Source organism: Gymnodraco acuticeps, unplaced genomic scaffold (assembly GCF_902827175.1).
Source record: "Gymnodraco acuticeps unplaced genomic scaffold, fGymAcu1.1, whole genome shotgun sequence".
NCBI classification, from domain to species: domain Eukaryota; kingdom Metazoa; phylum Chordata; class Actinopteri; order Perciformes; family Bathydraconidae; genus Gymnodraco; species Gymnodraco acuticeps.
Window position 1 is genome coordinate 3099784 of NW_022990966.1, and position 18814 is coordinate 3118597.

The 18814-nt window shown below is 40.3% G+C and overlaps 1 protein-coding gene across 26 annotated transcripts in view; it reads left to right on the plus strand.

Moving 5' to 3' along the window:
- fgfr3 (fibroblast growth factor receptor 3) overlaps window positions 1-18023 on the plus strand; it is a 113717-nt gene extending 95694 nt beyond the window's left edge. For 11 of the 26 annotated variants that reach the window (XM_034235425.1, XM_034235424.1, XM_034235433.1 and 8 more), the window contains exons 10-18: window positions 519-664; window positions 961-1082; window positions 1902-2054; window positions 2140-2330; window positions 2905-3027; window positions 3550-3620; window positions 11218-11355; window positions 11955-12060; window positions 12905-18023. In XM_034235425.1, coding sequence (XP_034091316.1) covers window positions 519-664; window positions 961-1082; window positions 1902-2054; window positions 2140-2330; window positions 2905-3027; window positions 3550-3620; window positions 11218-11355; window positions 11955-12060; window positions 12905-13069 — 1215 coding nt within the window. In that variant the 3' untranslated portion in view covers window positions 13070-18023. Of the gene's footprint in view, window positions 1-515; window positions 665-960; window positions 1083-1901; window positions 2055-2139; window positions 2331-2904; window positions 3028-3549; window positions 3621-11217; window positions 11356-11954; window positions 12061-12864 lie in introns of all 26 variants that reach the window. The other 15 variants (XM_034235440.1, XM_034235443.1, XM_034235444.1 and 12 more) reach the window with 4 other exon arrangements.
- The last annotated feature ends 791 nt before the right edge of the window (window positions 18024-18814 follow it).

Consider the following 18814-nt stretch of genomic DNA (forward strand, 5'->3'; position numbering starts at 1 on the left):
AATGGAGGTTAACTCTGGCCCGTTTCACATTAAAAAAAACGTTAATATTTTACTATTTAACATTTTTTGTTTTAGTTATTATTGCAATTTCTGGGGTTTTGGCCCCTTATAAAACCAATAAGACTTAAACAAAAAAGTGAAAAATGCACTGGCAATGGCATTAGATTAACTTTAAAATAAGTGTTTTTCATATACTTGTATTGAATAAGATAATCTTGGCATATTTATATAAAAACTGAGAATGTTGTTATACTTTGTGATCCAAAGACTTGATCCACTGAAATATTACCCATATTGATAAATATTTATATGTTTTTACCTTGTTAAAACTACTATCCAGTTTAAGATTTGATGCTAACTTAAACGTTCATATCAAGGTTATTATACTTTAATAAAATATTCAGTTTTGGCTCAGAGGTCATGTAAGGCTTCCTCTTTCCCCTCTGTCTGTTTGTTTTAACACACATCATCTCGTCCTGTTCAGAGTCTATAACAGTCTGTCTTTTGCACCCAAGCAGGTGTCCTTGGATTCTAACTCCTCCATGAACTCCAACACCCCGCTGGTGCGGATCGCCCGCCTCTCCTCCAGCGACGGACCGATGCTGGCCAACGTCTCGGAGCTGGAGCTGCCCTCCGACCCCAAATGGGAGTTTCCTCGCACACGGTAAGAAAAATGCTTCCACGGATCTACATTCATCACTGTTGTCAGAAAGAAAGAAACACGGTGCTTGCGTTGTGGCTTTTTTCACGCTGCCAAGCCACATATTTCACAGCTAACAGACACTGTGGAGTTGTCCTTGAAACATCATGCACTGTGAAAACATCTGAGCCGCATTTCATCAAGGTCAACACGACACCTTCCTCCTCGCTTATCCAGAAATAAACGAAAAATATGAGAAAACCCTCCACACTGCCAGCAGCAGAAATCAAAGCTCTAAGACTGTCTTTCTTGTGTTTCAGGCTGACTCTGGGCAAACCTCTGGGCGAGGGATGCTTCGGGCAGGTGGTGATGGCCGAGGCTATCGGCATCGACAAAGAGAAGCCCAACAAGCCGCTGGATGTTGCTGTGAAGATGCTGAAAGGTTAGTTAGTGAACCTCTCTGTTTTGATCTTTGTACACATATGAATTAGCTTTGTCTGGTCTCATAAGTCTGCTTAATTAAGGGATAATGTGCAGTTTCATTAATGACTGCATCGCTGCAAATTATCCTACTTATTACATGGTTAAATATTAAATTAACCATTGACTTGACTCATAATATTGATTTAAAAATAATTGTATTGATATCAAATAATTGTAAAAGCAACATGACTTAAAATGACGGCAGCACTGATTGAGGTTTTCTGTAACTGTCCAAATCTGTTCAAGTTTGCCTTTCCATTCACCAGTCTCTAAACACTGTCAGAGCCCATACTGTGTTATTGTTAGTGTTTACTTCCTGTCTGTCTTCTTCTTCTGTTCCTGTTAGTGTTTACTTCCTGTCTGTCTTCTTCTTCTGTTCCTGTTAGTGTTTACTTCCTGTATGTCTTCTTCTTCTGTTAGTGTTTACTTCCTGTCTGTCTTCTTCTTCTGTTCCTGTTAGTGTTTACTTCCTGTCTGTCTTCTTCTTCTGTTCCTGTTAGTGTTTACTTTCTGTCTGTCTTCTTCTTCTGTTCCTGTTAGTGTATACTTCCTGCCTGTCTTCTTCTTCTGTTCCTGTTAGTGTTTACTTCCTGCCTGTCTTCTTCTTCTGTTCCTGTTAGTGTTTACTTCCTGCCTGTCTTCTTCTTCTGTTCCTGTTAGTGTTTACTTCCTGTCTTCTTCTGTTGATTTCTGCGCTTCTTTGCTTTACTGGAAAAAACAATGAATGAACCGATGACAACAATGAATGACTTATTATCCTTTGTCCCTGTGGATAAAGTGCCTCATCATGGGTTCTTTATTCCTTTTCTGTTTTCCTCAGATGACGCCACGGATAAAGACTTGTCAGACCTGGTGTCGGAGATGGAGATGATGAAGATGATTGGAAAACACAAAAACATTATCAACCTGCTGGGAGCGTGCACACAGGACGGTGAGACCACAGCGCATTACAGAGGAGATAACTAACACAATATATGAAGTGCTGAAAGTGACCCTGTGCTCTGTGTTGCGTTCAGGGCCTCTGTACGTCCTGGTGGAGTACGCCTCTAAGGGCAACCTGAGGGAGTACCTGCGGGCGAGGCGGCCGCCGGGCATGGACTACTCCTTCGACACCTGTAAGATCCCCGACGAGCAGCTCACCTTCAAAGACCTCGTGTCCTGCGCCTACCAGGTGGCCCGAGGCATGGAGTACCTCGCCTCGCAGAAGGTCAGCCACCGTGACGCTGTGTTTTCTAATGCTGATAGAAAAATGCTGTTTCAGTGAGCTGAGTATCTGTGCCTGGAGGAATGCTAATCCTAAGAAAATACAGAAATTAGAAAGTTTTTTGGTGTCAATCAAAAAAACAATGTATATCTTACACTGCACTGTAACTTTCATATTTATTTTATACCTGTCTTAATCTATTTTAGCTTGTTATAAATTATTTGGTGTATGGTGTTAAATAAGAATGAGTAACAGGTATGGTTAGGGTTAGCCAAAAATGAGGTTTAGGGTTAGCTAAAATGAGAGGAAACATTTCTGAATCACAATGATTTAAACACTTTGAAGGTCGTAACCACGGTTATGAATTTTTTGTTTTAAAGTTCAGAGTTTCAAACAGGAGAAAATTACTGCGCAGATGCTTTAAAAAGAGGCAAAATGTCACAGTTTAAAGTTTCAAGGTTGTTGGTTAGGATGCTGTTTCAGTTGTCAGACAATGGTACACTCCTCCAATTGTAGGAGTGTGTCTGCGTCTGTGCAATTTGTTGTGTGTTTGATGCGTTTCTTCTTCCTCCCTCAGTGTATCCACAGAGACTTGGCAGCCAGAAACGTCCTTGTGACAGAGGACAACATTATGAAGATCGCCGACTTCGGTCTCGCCAGAGATGTGCACAATATAGACTACTACAAAAAGACCACGAACGTGAGTGTCATTCTTGAATACCTCTTTGTCAGAAAGAAAATAGAAATTGCTAATTATTTTAAGCTTTACCTTGCACAAAGAGAAGGGATTGTGAGATCAGGGATATTTTGCCTAGCAATACATATTCTATAGCTCTTACAATAAATAGTGTGTTTGATTTAATATTATTATGTTATAGAAAATGGATTGTCTATCAGAACTTCAATAACTTTAACAAACTTTTAGAGGAATTTATTCTCAATAAAAGGAAAATAAACAAACTTTTGATATATACATTTGATTTCCAAGCATGTAGAGGCCATAAGAGTTCAACTTACCAAGCTGGATGCGTCCAAAACTCTTATATTCTAAAAACTTTAAACCTTGTGAATGAATGTGGTTTATAAGACAGGCGAGCCGAAGTTCAAGGTGTCACGGCAGGACGGAGCCGAACTCTGTGATTTTGGGTCCATGTTTTTGCGTCTGCTCTGTACAGAACGGTTCTGCTGACCGAGCGGTTCTGTTGTGCCTCTGTTGTTGCAGGGTCGTCTCCCCGTGAAATGGATGGCTCCGGAGGCTCTGTTCGACCGGGTCTACACGCACCAGAGCGATGTGTGAGTTTGCACAAACCAGCCGTCACATGCCTCCAGCCCACTCATGTGGAGCTGCTGTACACTGAAGGAATCTGGGTGTTGAAATATCGTGACTGAGCGCGTTAGCATCAAAAGTCTGAGTTTGTGCGTGTGAATATGGAACCATAGCGTTCCCTTACCACATATCTGCTGCTCGCTGTCATCTGCACTCACTTGATAATCCTGAGCTTCTTGTGGCTCCGCATTCCTCACTGCGTTTGTTCTCTAATCTCCCACTGGAGATCAGAGGGAGACAGAAACACAACAGAGCCTCGACAACTTACTGTTGTTTTTGTCAGCGCAAATCCAGAGAACAGAGGCAGATAAGAGGGTCAATGGATTTATCACGTTTGATACGAGTAAATCCAATCCGTGGATGTATCACAAGGTGTTCACTCGGGGTGTTTTTCCGCAGCAATTCAAAGGTAGACAAACTCACCTTTTACAACCTCTGATTGCTCCTGCCAGGAGAATAAAGGCGCGATTAGGAGAGGAGGTCACAAAGTCAATCTGTGTTGCAGGAGCCGAACCCCCCCCCCCCAGCACAGCCATCCAAGCCAAACACGGGCCCCTGTCAACACGGGCTCGCTGTGTGATTACACTAGACTGGGAACAAGCCGAGAGGAGAGTCCGCCCGCTCTGTTGTTTCAGCAGGTCTGCATTGCAGTCAGCCCTGCCGCCAAACCTCCTCCTCCCTTTATACAGTAGTCACTCCGCAACCAGTTTACTCTCACACACCCCGGGGGACCCTGACTTCTGACCTGTGATCGTTTCTACTGAAATATGTTACTCTGAAGCAGACGGCAGACAATTAAAACACATTTAAACTTAAATCTATCACACAATCACAACAATAAGGTTTGTGTACTGCAGCTCTCAGGGCACAATTGGCATCTCAGCTCATGCAGCTTCCCAAGCATTGGCAGCTCTAGAGGCAGAACTTGCTGTAGGAACTCTCAGGGAGCCATTTATTTGGGGAATTTACACTTTATTTGTGCAAAGCAACTGTGCATCCAAAAGTTATGTGCGTCATGCCTTTATGATTCCAATCGAGACACAATTTAGACTCGAGTTCACTTTAAAAATGTAGATACCAGGCTTATTTAAAGTTCTACTATATTCATATATGACCCTAATATACATTTCCTATACAAATGTTTTCCTTCATTTTCAGTCTATTGCTGCCAATGAATAATGAAGTGTTTACATCTTGATTGCCTGTGTTGGAGATTTGGAGGGATAACTGGTCCGCTTTTCAAATCTCCGCGCGTTCCTATGAAGCTGGTTATAATACAGGAAGGAATCCATAGCTACAAAGTAACCGTTAACAATAATCTACTTTAATGGCAATATGACAATGCAATACAATCATTACAATACAACATGATATATTACAGTTATATTGCAATGCTTAAGGAGTAATGCCGGCTTACTCCTGCTCTAGTCCGCATACTGCAGAGCTACTTTCACCCGAGGGCAGCATGTGAAGAAGAGGCCGAACGCCAGGGATCCACCGGATATATACCAGAGTAAGAAGGAGGGGTTTGGTGTTAGGTCAGCTGGTCATCTTTTCAGGTCATCTCATTGGGAGACGCAACGCAGCAGGAAACGCAGCAGGAAACCAAACAGGCTCACTTTACAACAAAAGGTCTCAAGGCCTGCATACCTACACCTCCCCCAAAGAGCAATAAAACCCTGTTTACTCCAACCAGCCCAGAATGTTTATAGCCATTTGTAGTCCTTACATTTATGAAAGGATAAAACAGAGAAATCAATATAAAACACAAACACAGGTATTATTTGAACAGTATTCACTTAACTGCTACTGTTGATAACCACCAGAGAAACCCAAGGGACCTCTCTTAACCTCACAAACACTGCAGCTAGATCTAAGTTGAATGCAAATCAGGACATGCTCTCCCCTTCCCCCATCTTCCTTTGTCCTCAAAAACACATGTCAACAGGCCCCAAATGCAGCTCACAGTTTTACCCAAATTATTCTCATTTTAAGCTTATCCATAGTTTGCTAACATGAATAAATACAAATATAACTCTACAAATCCCCCTTTTTATCTCCTTCTCCAGAGATAAACTTAGACAAGGCATTTTGAAATATACCCACGGTCATTCTTTTCTACTGTGTCCGTAAATCCATCCGAAGCTGGTATTTAGAGTACTTGAAACCTTCATGGAGACCGAACACCACTTTCCATGGCAGTGAAGGAACCATGAGGGGGTAGCTGAGTGCTAGAATCATCAGCCCCCCCCCCCCGGAGGAATAGCCCACAAGGACAGCTAATAGGGAGGGGGAGATGCAGCTTGCCCTTCACGGGTAGAACTGATCAGAGCGAAGTAGACTCCTCTGCTGCCTCGACAAGTTCCCTGTGCCGTCCCGGCTTGCCGTGTCTTTGTCTCCCAATCCGCTGACGGCAGCTTCTGGGCTGCCTGCTAGAGAGATGTCTTCCTCCTCCTCGTTCTCCGGCCCGCTGATGGCGGCTTCCGGGTCGATGCTGTAGAGATGTCTCCAGGGTCCTCCTTCTCCGGCCCGCTGATGATGCCTCCCGGGTCGTCTGCTGTAAGGATGCCTCCAGGGTCCTGCTCCTCCAGTCTGCTGCTTCCGAGTAGTCCACGTCTGCCAGGGCCACGTCCGTCCTGATGTCGTCCCCTGGTCCTAGCAGGTGGTTTCCCCGCCGCACACTGGCTCCCGTGGTACGAGCTGTCCCCCTTTTCTCCCAGGCAGACGGCATAAGAGGTCCGCTGGGTCACTCGGTCGGGGTCGGAGAGCCTGGGGTTGAGCCACTTTGTCCTCGTGCTTCTCGGGTCCCCCTTTTGGCGCCAGTGACCTGTGTGGAGAAATCTGATACAACTCCCTCAAGCCTACGCTCAGCTGTTTTGACCCACTTGGAGCCTCTTGGTGGGGTGTCTTGAAACAACAGCCGTCTGTGAACAGGTTTTCTAAATTAATTGTAGACCTCCTATCTGCCAGTGCAGCTTCAGAATCTTAATACTTGGACTGTGCCAACTAAATAAGAACCTCAACATCTTTAGGTAAACTAAATAACATATTTCAATAGCTCTGAATTTCTGACAAGCATCCGTGTTTATTTTTAAATGAAATCCTATTTAAAATCCAAACATAATATGAACTGCTAATGTTTCTGGCAAAGAAACACACTAATGTTATGGATTCAAAAACAACCAAAATCACGATGCTAACAAAGTGAATGATTTCCTGGTGATACTGCTTCTACCTGTCAGTGCTTAGATATTATCACGCTGAAAAAATGAATACAGAATTCCAACAAACTGTCATCAAATGTCTTTCTATTATAAATTTAGATTAAATGTATATCCCCATAATGACCTAAATAATAAAGTATATGGCTTTTACTCCTTTACCAGGCTAGTTACAGGATGTTGTCTAAATTAAATTCTGTCTCATTACATTACTATGTTTTAGCTTAACTTAACTGTAATATGTTCTTTCTACATTTCAAACCTCAGTTACTCTAATGTCTGTTAAAATATTACAAAATTGTTTCATTATCACAGGTCAACTTCTTCGGTTTCACAGTAGCCCCTTGGCCACTGCTTCTTTGTTACCTGTTATAATTCAAATCAATATTTAGAAACATCTCAACCTTCATCAAACAGTATCTTATCCCCAGATATGGAGCAGGTTAATTACATTCAATGCTCAATCCTTAAAAGAAAAATGTAAATTGTGAATTTTACAGCCATGTTGACATTTATACATTATACTCACTCCCCCCTTTTACACATGAAATCATGTGTAACAAAAGCCTGTAATGGGAGGGGAACAAAAACTGTCAGGTAATTGGTTAGGAACATAACGAACATTATTATCATTATTTCCACAGTGAACACTTCAGTGAAAAGAAGTGTTCCTCTCCGTCCTTCAGGCCTAAAAGAAACAGAATCTTCAGATTGTAGTTTTACATTTGCAAACCGCCAACTCATGTGAGAGGAAAATATCACATGTGCGGTTTCCCCTTTTTGTGGAATTTTTAGGAAACCTCTCGTTTCCCTTGGAGCTCCAAAATAATATGTTAGTCCAAAAACATGCTTGGTTGGTTATTGTTTTAGAATCATGCAGTTACACTGATCACATGCCGGCATTCATTCACACTCACACTGTCTGGTTGTCATGTCAAGTTTGGTCAGGTTCACCCCAGAGTCAGTCATCCACAGTGCCTTGTCAAGTTACACTGTCGGTCAGGGTCAAAGGTCAGTTGGTCTCCGTCTTTTTTGGCCATGTGTCGTGCTCTGCAGAGACTTTGACATTTCAGCATAGGCCAGTATCCTTTGTCTACAAAAATATGTCACGATTTCAACTATAATTTTCAAGATGATTCTCACTTGTCATTGGGACTTCCGCCTCCCACTTTTCCTGAAACTTGGTACAAAACTCACTTCCTTCGAGTACCACTACTAATTAAAATGTCTAATGATCTATTTCAGAAACTTTTGTACAATAACTATTATCTTGAGTCAAAACATTACTAGGATCTGTGTCGCTCTGCATTTCATAGCTCATTATAATTCTGGTCTACTTAAAAAACAATGATAAACTCTTTAGCAGTGTGTGGAACCTTGGGTGTCCGAACATGCAACAATTACTCCCTCCTTTATCAAGGATTTAAAACCGAAGTCTGGTAATAACTATGCCACAATGGTGAAATCAACACTTTAGATTGGAATTTAATATGTGGCTTGGCACTAGCCATTAATACAAACAAAGATTTGTCCTATAGAGTGGTTCCTAAAACTATCCTTATAATGGTGATCAATATTGTAACCAATGAGATCACTACTTTATTCACACGTGAATAAAAATGTCTTAAAGAATGATTTGTTAACATGATGAAAATATTGAAGAATATGGTTCTACTCTGTCAGTGTGTTTTAGGATGATTATCATCTTACTTTAATAGTTTCCTCTTTACTGCTATTTTTAATTTACCAAATGATTAATAAATCTTTCTGTCTTTACGTATTTATGAAGTTAATTCAAGTTATTTAAATGTGCGTTTCGTGAATAAGTGTGTTTATGTGTAACTCACTCATTCCCGTTCTCCTTTCCTCCTCCCCTGGTTTTCTCAAGCCGTGACCCCGGCCTCCTCACTTCTAATCGACCATGCCAACTCCTCTGATTCTGTCTTCTCTTCAGTCCATCAGCTGTTGAATCCATCCGCTGTAACTTTTGTAGGCCGCCATTGGCCCAGTCACATCTGCAGCCCCATCATGCCACTGTTGTTGCACTCCTCCTTTACAGTCTCTCTGCTGTTTTTATGGAGGGCGGATTCTGCTCTCATGTCTATTGTGCCAAATCTCGCAGCGCAGTTTGGAACTTCATGTCCTGTTTGAGGGACCGATGAGAGTATCTCTCTGTATGTCAGCATGCTGGTTTGGTTCTGGATGCCACAGGTGGAGATAGTTCTGGCTGCAGTCTTGATGTAGTCTTGTTGTTGTTGTTGGTTCAGCTCTGGTTCTCTGTCTGTACGATGGAGAAGGAGGAGTCTCCTGTTGGGTTAGGTCTCGTTGTCTGCTTGGAGGGTCGGGATCAAAGCCTTTCTAACTCAGAGGGGGAGTCCAGGTCCCGGTACACATTACCTATAAGAAGTCTAGCACACTGATGTTAAATAAATCCAACCCTTTCCACTCTGTCTCTTTCTAATCATACTATCTGTCTTATTAGCCGCCTGATAGATGATGAAAATTCATTTTTAGCACTGAACATAAACTGATTCCTGTGGTCGCCTCTGAAACGGGCCTGAACCTAAACTGACCCTCAAGATGTCCTTTGTTCACGTCGAGTTCAGTTGCATCGGCGGTTATTCTTAACTCCCAATTCTTTCCTCAGTCCCCTTTATTACCTCTGAATATTGATGTCTCTCTTTCACTCTCGCTGTTTGGATGGAGGACTAGCGAGCCCTCTGGACCGGAGCGTGGAAAATTAGATTAAGTCCACTGGGCTCCTGGAGGAGGGGTCTGATTCTGAGTCAGAGGACTAACGGGCGAACAATAGTACACTGGGTTAATAGACCACTATTATCTGATTAGGAATAATGCAGCAGTTCACTGGAGCTGCTGCCACAAAGACAGACAGAAAGAGAGAGGAGGGCTCGGGTTAGAGGTGCACCATAGCAGCTGGACTGTAACTGTAGATACAGCAGAATAAGTTCCTCTATTCATGCTTTGTGCTCAATTTAGGTCACTGCTTGTAGGTGTTTTTGGAAACACTGTGCTCCTCAAGATACATTATGTTCCCAAAGATTTTTCCAATTTTTTTAAAACTGAGCTTTTAAAACCAAATAAAGATGATTAAATCTCTTTTTCTTAGGAGTGCACTGTCCTTTTGAGCAAGCATGGCCAATTAAGGTACTCAAAAATGGATGATAGCCACGTTTTTACATCCACATTTGGAGACTCAGTGGATTTAATTAAAAACAAGGAGATATGTATGTATGTGTTTTTCACATTACGCTGCAGCTCATACTGGCCCAGTTTCAAAGGATGCTGACAGTGATGTTTTTATTTAACTGATGAAACACCAGCAAGATACATCAAAGCAAATATACTGCTGGTATACTATGAGCTTTTTTCATTTGGTATACAGTTGTAGAGGTGTATTATTTGTATATATTTGTGCAGATTAGCCCTTAATGAATAAAGATGGCAATATTTGATAGCCTTATATATCTTCTTAGACTGTTCCATAGAGCTCCATTGTTTTCCAAAAAGTATTGATAACACATTAGCACTAGGTCACGTATGTTATAACTCACTTTATTTCTGCCTCAATCCCATAATTACCACGTCCTTCTGCACACAATACTCACACGTTCTGAAAATAGTCTCCAACAATATTTTAATTCGTAGTTTGTAATGAAAAATAGAGTAATTAGCAAATTGAGTAACGGCCCGTCCACACAGTGGCGTGCGTTGAAAGCTTCACCATTCACTTTGAATGGGGTGACGTCACTTTTCGCCGAACTGCATTGTGGGAAGCGTAGCGGAGCTTTGCTGGCGTGGCTCGCTGCAAAAGTTGAGCAATGTTCAACTTTTGAAGCCTCGGCAGAAGCGTCAGCCAATCGAATCATATGCCAGTACAAGCTCTAGCCAATCAAACCGCTGCTTGTGTGTCAGGGGCGGGAGATTCATGTGATTGGTTGTTGGTCGAGTTTTAGACACGCCCGCCGGCAAGCTTCAACGCACGCCGCTGTGTGGACGGGCCGTAAGTCATCTCACCTCTGTATCTATTAAAAAAAGGAAAATCTCTATTCTAATTCTTGACAATGATTTTTGACTTCTCCTTTGTTTTGAAGGACGAGTTTCTACAAATATTGTATATTGAGTGCCCGAGACAATAGGAATGTCAACTTCAATCTTAAATTGAGCGCAGTAAACATTATTGAGAATCAATATTTTCCCCCAAACCAGATTCATCTGTTTATCTGGGGAACACACCTCCTGACTGCTTCAGGGCATGAGTGCAGTTTGACCTCTAAATCTGTATTCATCGTGTGTGTGTGTGTTTGTGTATGTGTGTGTTCAGGTGGTCCTATGGGGTGTTGTTGTGGGAGATCTTCACTTTGGGAGGCTCGCCGTACCCCGGTATCCCAGTAGAAGAACTGTTTAAGCTGCTGAAGGAGGGACATCGCATGGACAAACCTGCCAACTGCACGCATGAACTGTAAGTGTTTTTCTGAATTATAGTCAGTTATAGGAAGAAATGTAGCAGGAGGCGGCTTAGTGCAGATAAACCTGACCTGTAAATACCTCAGTGCATTCACGTTAGGAGATTGTATGCATTCTGTACTCATTTATTGTTGTTTACTAGCAACAACTTACCTTCAAAATGTGCAAAAACGTTTAGTACATTTGAATTACCCATGAATTTGAGGTTGGAGACATTAAAATGTCAAATTAAATCTGATTTAAAATACTTAAACATAGCTATTCATTACATAAGTACTTTGAGATCCATCGATCACCATACATCAGCAGCTCATTTTGGTTTCTCCTTATTTCTGTGGCTATCGTAAGATGTCTTATATTACTGTAAACTGCGGTGTCATCTTGCAGCTGGAGAAAATGAAAAATAGTAAAAACCAAAAATGATGAGCCTTTACTTTGCTTCAACCGTAATTACAGAGCATCAGCCTCCAGCTGCAGATCAAGTAGACCTATACGCTGGAAACTGTCCATCTGAGATCAGCCTGTTGTAGATTCATATTTTATATTTAATGGACGCGTTGCAGAGAAACTGAAGCTTGATATTGGTTGTTTCAGGTACATGATCATGAGGGAGTGCTGGCACGCGGTGCCGTCGCAGAGACCGACCTTCAGACAGCTGGTAGAAGATCACGACCGGGTTTTATCCATGACCTCCACCGACGTAAGTCTCTCTGCACAGCGGCTGCTCGCTCACAACAGGAAGGACACAAAATGTACCTGTAGTTTCACCTTGGACCATTGTAACTTTTTCATAAAGCCTCACCTAGCTTCAGACACATTTCTTAACACGTTATATAATTTAAAGTCATAGGTTGTTTAATGCAACTTTATTTACTGCAGTTTGACAGATTTCTCAGTTGTATGACTGGAGTTCAATCTGGAATTAAGTCAAAATGTTATTTCAGGAGTTAAAGGATTAGTAAATTGTAAAACAGCCATATATTCTGGAAATGTGGAAAGGTTTTAGCCCTATAAAAATATGTTTTGAGATCTAAACAAACACTTATTTGGCTTTGATAGCTACAATTCGACGCAAATGTAGTTAATGTGATGGGTTAGCTATTTGCCTAATATCGTATTTGATTGAACTAATTTATTGCGCCAATTTCAACATGAATGTTTTTTTTAATATTTTAGAAAAACTGATAAGAAAGGGATTTTGATAGATGAAGACTTCAACATGTTTTAAACACATGCTCAGCTGTGTCTTTAAAACGGGAGGTTTTTTGTTTAACAGTATTGTGTTATTTAAACAAGTCAGGGTTAAAAAAGAACACATACTGTAGAACAACACTGATGTCAAATAAATATGCAACTTAGTTTAGAAAGAAACACATGGAAATACAATCATAAAACAGTGGTTAGAGTTTAGTATCATGCTCTGTTGAACCCACTAACATTCTAAAGAATACAGGTGATGATACAGAAATATTATTTAATTCCTCGCTTATTTATGTGACCACAGAGAGGATTGACGGTCTAACCTCTGCCCTCTCCTCTGACAGGAGTACCTGGACCTGGCGGTGCCCTTCGAGCAGTACTCGCCCACCTGCCAGGACTCAAACAGCACATGCTCCTCGGGAGACGACTCGGTGTTCGCCCACGAAGCGCTTCCTGAAGAGCCCTGTCTTCCCAAACAGCTCCCCAGCAACGGGGTGATAAGGACATAAAATCTGAGCTTGGAGAGGGGGTTGGACTTTAACCTCCTCTCACAGTTTGCGATTAACCTCTCAGTGACTCCTCGAGATTTGGAAACTCAGCATGCAATACTTCCACAGTGCTTCAGCTCTTCGATTCGTCTTAAATCTTCTTTGACTGAGTTGTCCTCCTCCTCCTCCCCAACAGACTCTTGGAAACATTGAAGGATTATTTTTTGAACCATGTTCTGAAATTATATTTTTGTACTCGGGCCAGTCTTTTCTTACGGACAATCTGTTGGGTGAAACCATTCCGTGCCTACTGGGATAAATAGACCTCCTGAGATTGACTTTTAAAAATGGATATAAGAGGAGGAAGTGAAGGGCATTGGTCAGTGACTGCTTTGCGATCCAGTAGGCGAGGACCTCAGATTTGTATCCCCTCGTCTGCGCGGAGCCCTCAAATCGTGATAAAGGTTTGGGAATCCGTTGACAAGAAACCAGCAAAGCCAGAATCAACTCCACGATGGGACTCTTTCCTCCCAAGACCCTTTTCTATTACAGAAGAGCTCAACAACAGAGAGGATCACATGAGCATGTAACGTGTTTTTCTCATCAATCTGTACAACCTTTTAGCATCCCGACAACAAAAAAAGGTTTTGTGATAATCATGAAACAAATTCCTCATCAAGCGTGAGGTGAAGTTTCAGGGCCATTCAGTAATTAGTAAAATAAGGTTTAGAGTTTGTTTATGTATGTAGAAAAATGATTTATTGTAAATATATAAATGCAAATATGTATCATATTGCTGTTTACAGCCATGTACTTAAAAGACAAAAAATTACATTTTCTTAAAGTATTGTTTTTAGGAAGCAATCTAGAAGACACTGTCATGAAAGTGTAAATCATTTAATCATTTAAAGTGATACAGAAAAGGTTTATTTGAATAATTAACGTGTATATTTGTAAAGATATTTATAGACTTAACATGTGGTTTCTTAAGTTGGAAAGGTCTAGTTTAGGATTTTAGTACTGTACGCAAAGATTTTATTTCTTTTTGTAACTTATTTTACAACAGAACTGCAACGTTTTTTCACAGACTCCTCTGGTTTTAGATCCATCTTTGTTATTATTTTTCTGGGCAGTTTTTGAAAAGAAAATAAGAATGTATAAGAGAAGGGAAGATGGTTATTGGGCGGGAGAGTGATTCGACCGCCAGAGGAGGACTGGGGAACTGAAGGCTCCCGCTGAAGGGCAGCCGGACGTTTCCGCTGAGTTCAGATTCTGATTTGAAAAGTTGACGTTTGCAATATCAAGCAACGATTAGCTCTTGCTGGGCAAGAAATGGCAGCGCTTCAAGATATGTACAGAGAGGCCTTTTAGTACGAATCAAGTACTTTAAGACATTTTGAACACCCACAACAATTTGCTGTGAAACATGAAGAGCCTTCAGAGAACCTCAGCCGCCTTTTAAAGAAAAAATCCTTCGACTAATGTTTCATTTCATTGTAATGTCATTACATTTGAGAATAGACACAACTTTAGTTATAACTGCATTTCCCAGAATGATTTTTAGCTGAAATTTGAAAACATGCAAGTTTTACCCACATTTTTGTAAGAGCCACCAACTACAAAGAAAATTGACCATGACATGGCTCTCCCCGAACCTAATCTGCATTATTGTGCAATGCATTCTGGGATTTTGAGTCCAGTCAGTGGCGCAAACCGTGATCTGTTCCTTTTTGAGAATCACACATAATTGATGATTATCGCTCCTTCTGAGCCTCAACACCACATTCTGACATTGACCTTTAACACCCAAGAATACATTATACGACAAAAAGGACCCAGGAATGCACCTTCACAATTATCTTTTACAGAGTTAAAGCATTTATAGATGGATATTTTTCTTTTAAAGGTAGCTCTGAAGGCTTCAAACTCTTTTATTCTAACGGAAAGGTCACAGGGTGGATTCTAACAAGCTGCATGCGGTGTCAAGGTGCCCTTGAGCAAAACACTTGTGAATTAAAATATCAGCTTGAAGGCAGAGGTGTGAAGCTGTTATGTCCGTTTGTTCGAGAGAAAAAAACCTGCCCATACGCTTGAGATTTTATCGCTGCTCTATAGTATTAATACTGAAATGAAGGCATGCTGTGCGACTTACGAGTCAAACAGCAAAATATATATATATTATATAAACAGTATATATCAGTTTGTTTACCCTGAAGTATGTGGTGGATCCTGAGCTTAGTTTGCAAAAGTGCCAAATTAGTCTTAAAAGTCTATTTCTCCGAGTTCATCAGATCTCTGAACCGAACGCTGCACTGTGGAATGTAGGCGGGCGGAGGTTACATGTGCAGGGAAGGATTGCCAAATGGATATCTCCCCTTCTTTTTATGCAGTCGTTTCTCCAGCTGACCCCAAGAAAGTGAAAGGGTTGAAACGTTTACAGAGTCTGAATTTAGTCACAAAAGGGAAAGCGACGTTTGGAAAAGCAGACATTTGAAGGGTTCAGAAACACGATTCACTCGCTGCTAAATGGAAACGGTGGTAACACTTTACTGTGCAATGGCCTTATTCTAGTGTGTGAACTGAATTTTTGCAGAGACATTTATTGTAATTACCCAACAAGACTGTCTCAGTACTTAATGAAATCCCCACCAATGTTTAAAGTACTTAAAAATCTGTATTTATTTCTATTCCTACACTGGGAGATTTTTAATTTTTAGCACCAATTTATGTGATTTTTCATTGGTTTATGCACAAAAACAAGGCCTTTGTGAAGTGAAAGGTTACACCCAGTTATTGTTATTTCTGTCTTGAGTGCAGTTTTGGCCCAAATCTATGAAGTGCCTGGAATCATTTAGCGAACAAAAAGGAGATTAATTGATTTATTTTGACCATGTTTTGATTGTATCATTTGCAAAATATAAAAAAAGATAAAAGAAGCAGTTCTCTCTGGAAGTAAGTATTAGCCTTTGAAAGACAAAAAGGCACTTGTGTAAAGGTTGGATGGATCTAATGAAACGCTGTTTTGTTTTATTTATTCTTCCATGCTGGGTAAAAGCTTTCCCTATGGTGAAAGTATTTGTTGTTCATAGCTTTTCAGTGTTTTTTCATTAAAGAGCCAGAACATGATGATGAGAGTAGTCTTTTTATCAGATACTGATCAGGCTTTGCTCCTGTCTTCATCTATCCTTTTATTTTATTTTTATTTGGATGCCCTCCTTTGCCTTTTTTTTTATTCTATCAATCTTTCTTTGACTCTGAGCCTCTGTCTCTCTGTTCTTCATTTTTAAAAGGATGTGTTGTTTTTAACATTTGTGTTGTTAATGGCAGCAAAAGTAAAGCACTGTATTTTCCAAAATGCAATATATTCTATCTTTTATAATAGACAAAATCGCAGCCAAGACCTGAAATGATGGACTTTCCTCGAGGTAATTCAAAGCAATTTTCAAACAAATGAAACTTTATCTTAAGCCTTTAAAGGATGTCCTGGCTTATGGATTGTTGCCATCCTATTAAAATCACAAATCTCCAAAGTGGCAGCTTTTTACTAAGGAAGAAGGAAATACAGTTGAATATGAAGCGTAGGTTTTTCCGCATGTCAGACTCATACATGTACATAAATCTGCTTAGAAAACCTGATAAAAGACGTCCCTCATGGCTCCAAAAGAATTGGCTTGTTTTTAAGTTTAATTAAGTAACAAAGTAATACTATTCTAACGTACATCCATGACAAACTAGAACTGAGCCAATTCGTTACTTTTAATAAGGCCAATTTGCCAAAATGTAAAGAAATATGAAATAAAAATCTTCAAGCGTCCGATGGCTTTCCCTTGGCAACTATTCCCAACTGTTGCTAACGATTGAAAGCCAGTGTTGCTAAGATACGGCCAATCAATTCCAATCGGAAGCTTTCTAACATTAGCACTGATTCACACTAGGTATTCGTTTTGATATATGATATTTCGACACCGAAATCGGACAGAAAGAAACAGGATACAGTTGTGTTCTAGAAAATGAAATATGTTAAGCTATATATATAAACATTTCCTTTGAGTTAAGTTGATGCTTAACCAATTTCTAAAACAGAAAATGTGGAGGTTTAATTTTTGAGTCTGGTGCAAATATGTCAGTATTGTGTTGCCCAACAGACAGATGTTAAAAACAACACATTTATTTTATGAGTGAACATGTTTTCTTTGCTATTGAATGATTAAACAGCATGGCCTCAGCAGGGAGCGACTCTTACTGTATGTACAGTCACACATCGGCCTTTACCCACCTGTTGTCTCTACTCTGACTGACTTATTTATTCTCTTTCTGCTCAACAAAAGAAAAAAATCAGGATTGAAAATGAAATTTGGAGGAGAGGGCTGTTATCTCGGCTTCGTTTGGTGTCACAGATATACACCTTTCCTTCCAGGGATATCAACTATTCATATTTCACATGTTTTTATTGGTTTCACACGGTTTTTCATCCCATTTTCATTTTGTCATGCCGTTCTAACCCAACAATGTTAGTGCAGATTAATTTATAGTTTGAAATATGCTTTTACGTTGCTGAGTTAGTTTTATGTAGCTATTTTTGAAAGAACTATAGAGAGGAAATGATTTTCATATACATTTATTTCATTTTGCAATCCACATCAGGTTTTGTCTTTTTTTCCCCCAACCCCACATCATGAATTGTTCGTCCCTCTGAACTCATGTTTCTAACATAGAAAGGTGAAACTAACCATTTGGCATTATGTGAGTTTTTTAGTTGTTGTAATTCATAGCTTCATGCTTGTTTGTTGCAATGTACCTGTTTTGATCATGATGAACGCTCTGTAACATTCCACCACAAAGAACCCTCTGGGCAAACATCTCCCACTGAGGGGAAAAACTACAATTTCACAACTCTCTCTCAGTCTCTCTATCTCTCTCTGTGCCTGACAAACTATGCTGTCACAAGGTTTTCAATAAACATGTTATAATAGCGTTTGCTGTCATTGCTCTGTCTATCACTGAGATGCATGCATTTGGAAAAACAAACAGATCCTGTGACAGAAACAAGTCCAACAAAAACCCAAACACTTTGGTGAAGAAATCTGAAGTTTTTGGAAGTTTATGTAAATGAGATGAAACTCAAATACCACAGAATACACACAACAGTGAGTTTATTTTGCAAAAGTGTCTCGGTTTGTTTCGTCTGAACTATTTGTCAGTGCGGTCGTGGAGTTGGCAGCTTGTTTTCCTTCTACACAAACTAACGGTGGGTGAAAACTGAATACAAACAAGCTTTGGACATGGATGGCACACATGGTAACAAGACTAACTGTCTACGTGCTTGCTGTAATGTGAGACTGCTCTTAGACATTGCACTGCTTGGAGCTAAATGCAAACATGCTAATGTTTAGGGAATACCACATCAACAAAACAACCATTTGTAAATCATTTGTTTACCTCGTGCTACTTTGAATTCTTGAAGAAAACTTAGATTTTCTGCCATGACTTCACAGTAAATAATGGAGATAGGTCCACATATTCCTAGCCTCATTAATCAGAACGTATGCTCTCTACTCTTCAAACACATGCATCTGCGTCATAAACCTTACTGAACTTTCTGAAAACTTTTTTGTTTGTGCAGGTGTTCTATTTGTTTGTATAAATGGTTTCTCTAAAGCGTTAGGGTTACTCATTGATCATTTTGGGAGTGAAGTATTCGTTTAGGTAGGAAAAAAAAACGTTTCCTAATTTCCTAATTTAGTCCAAAGCTAATGTCTTGGACAA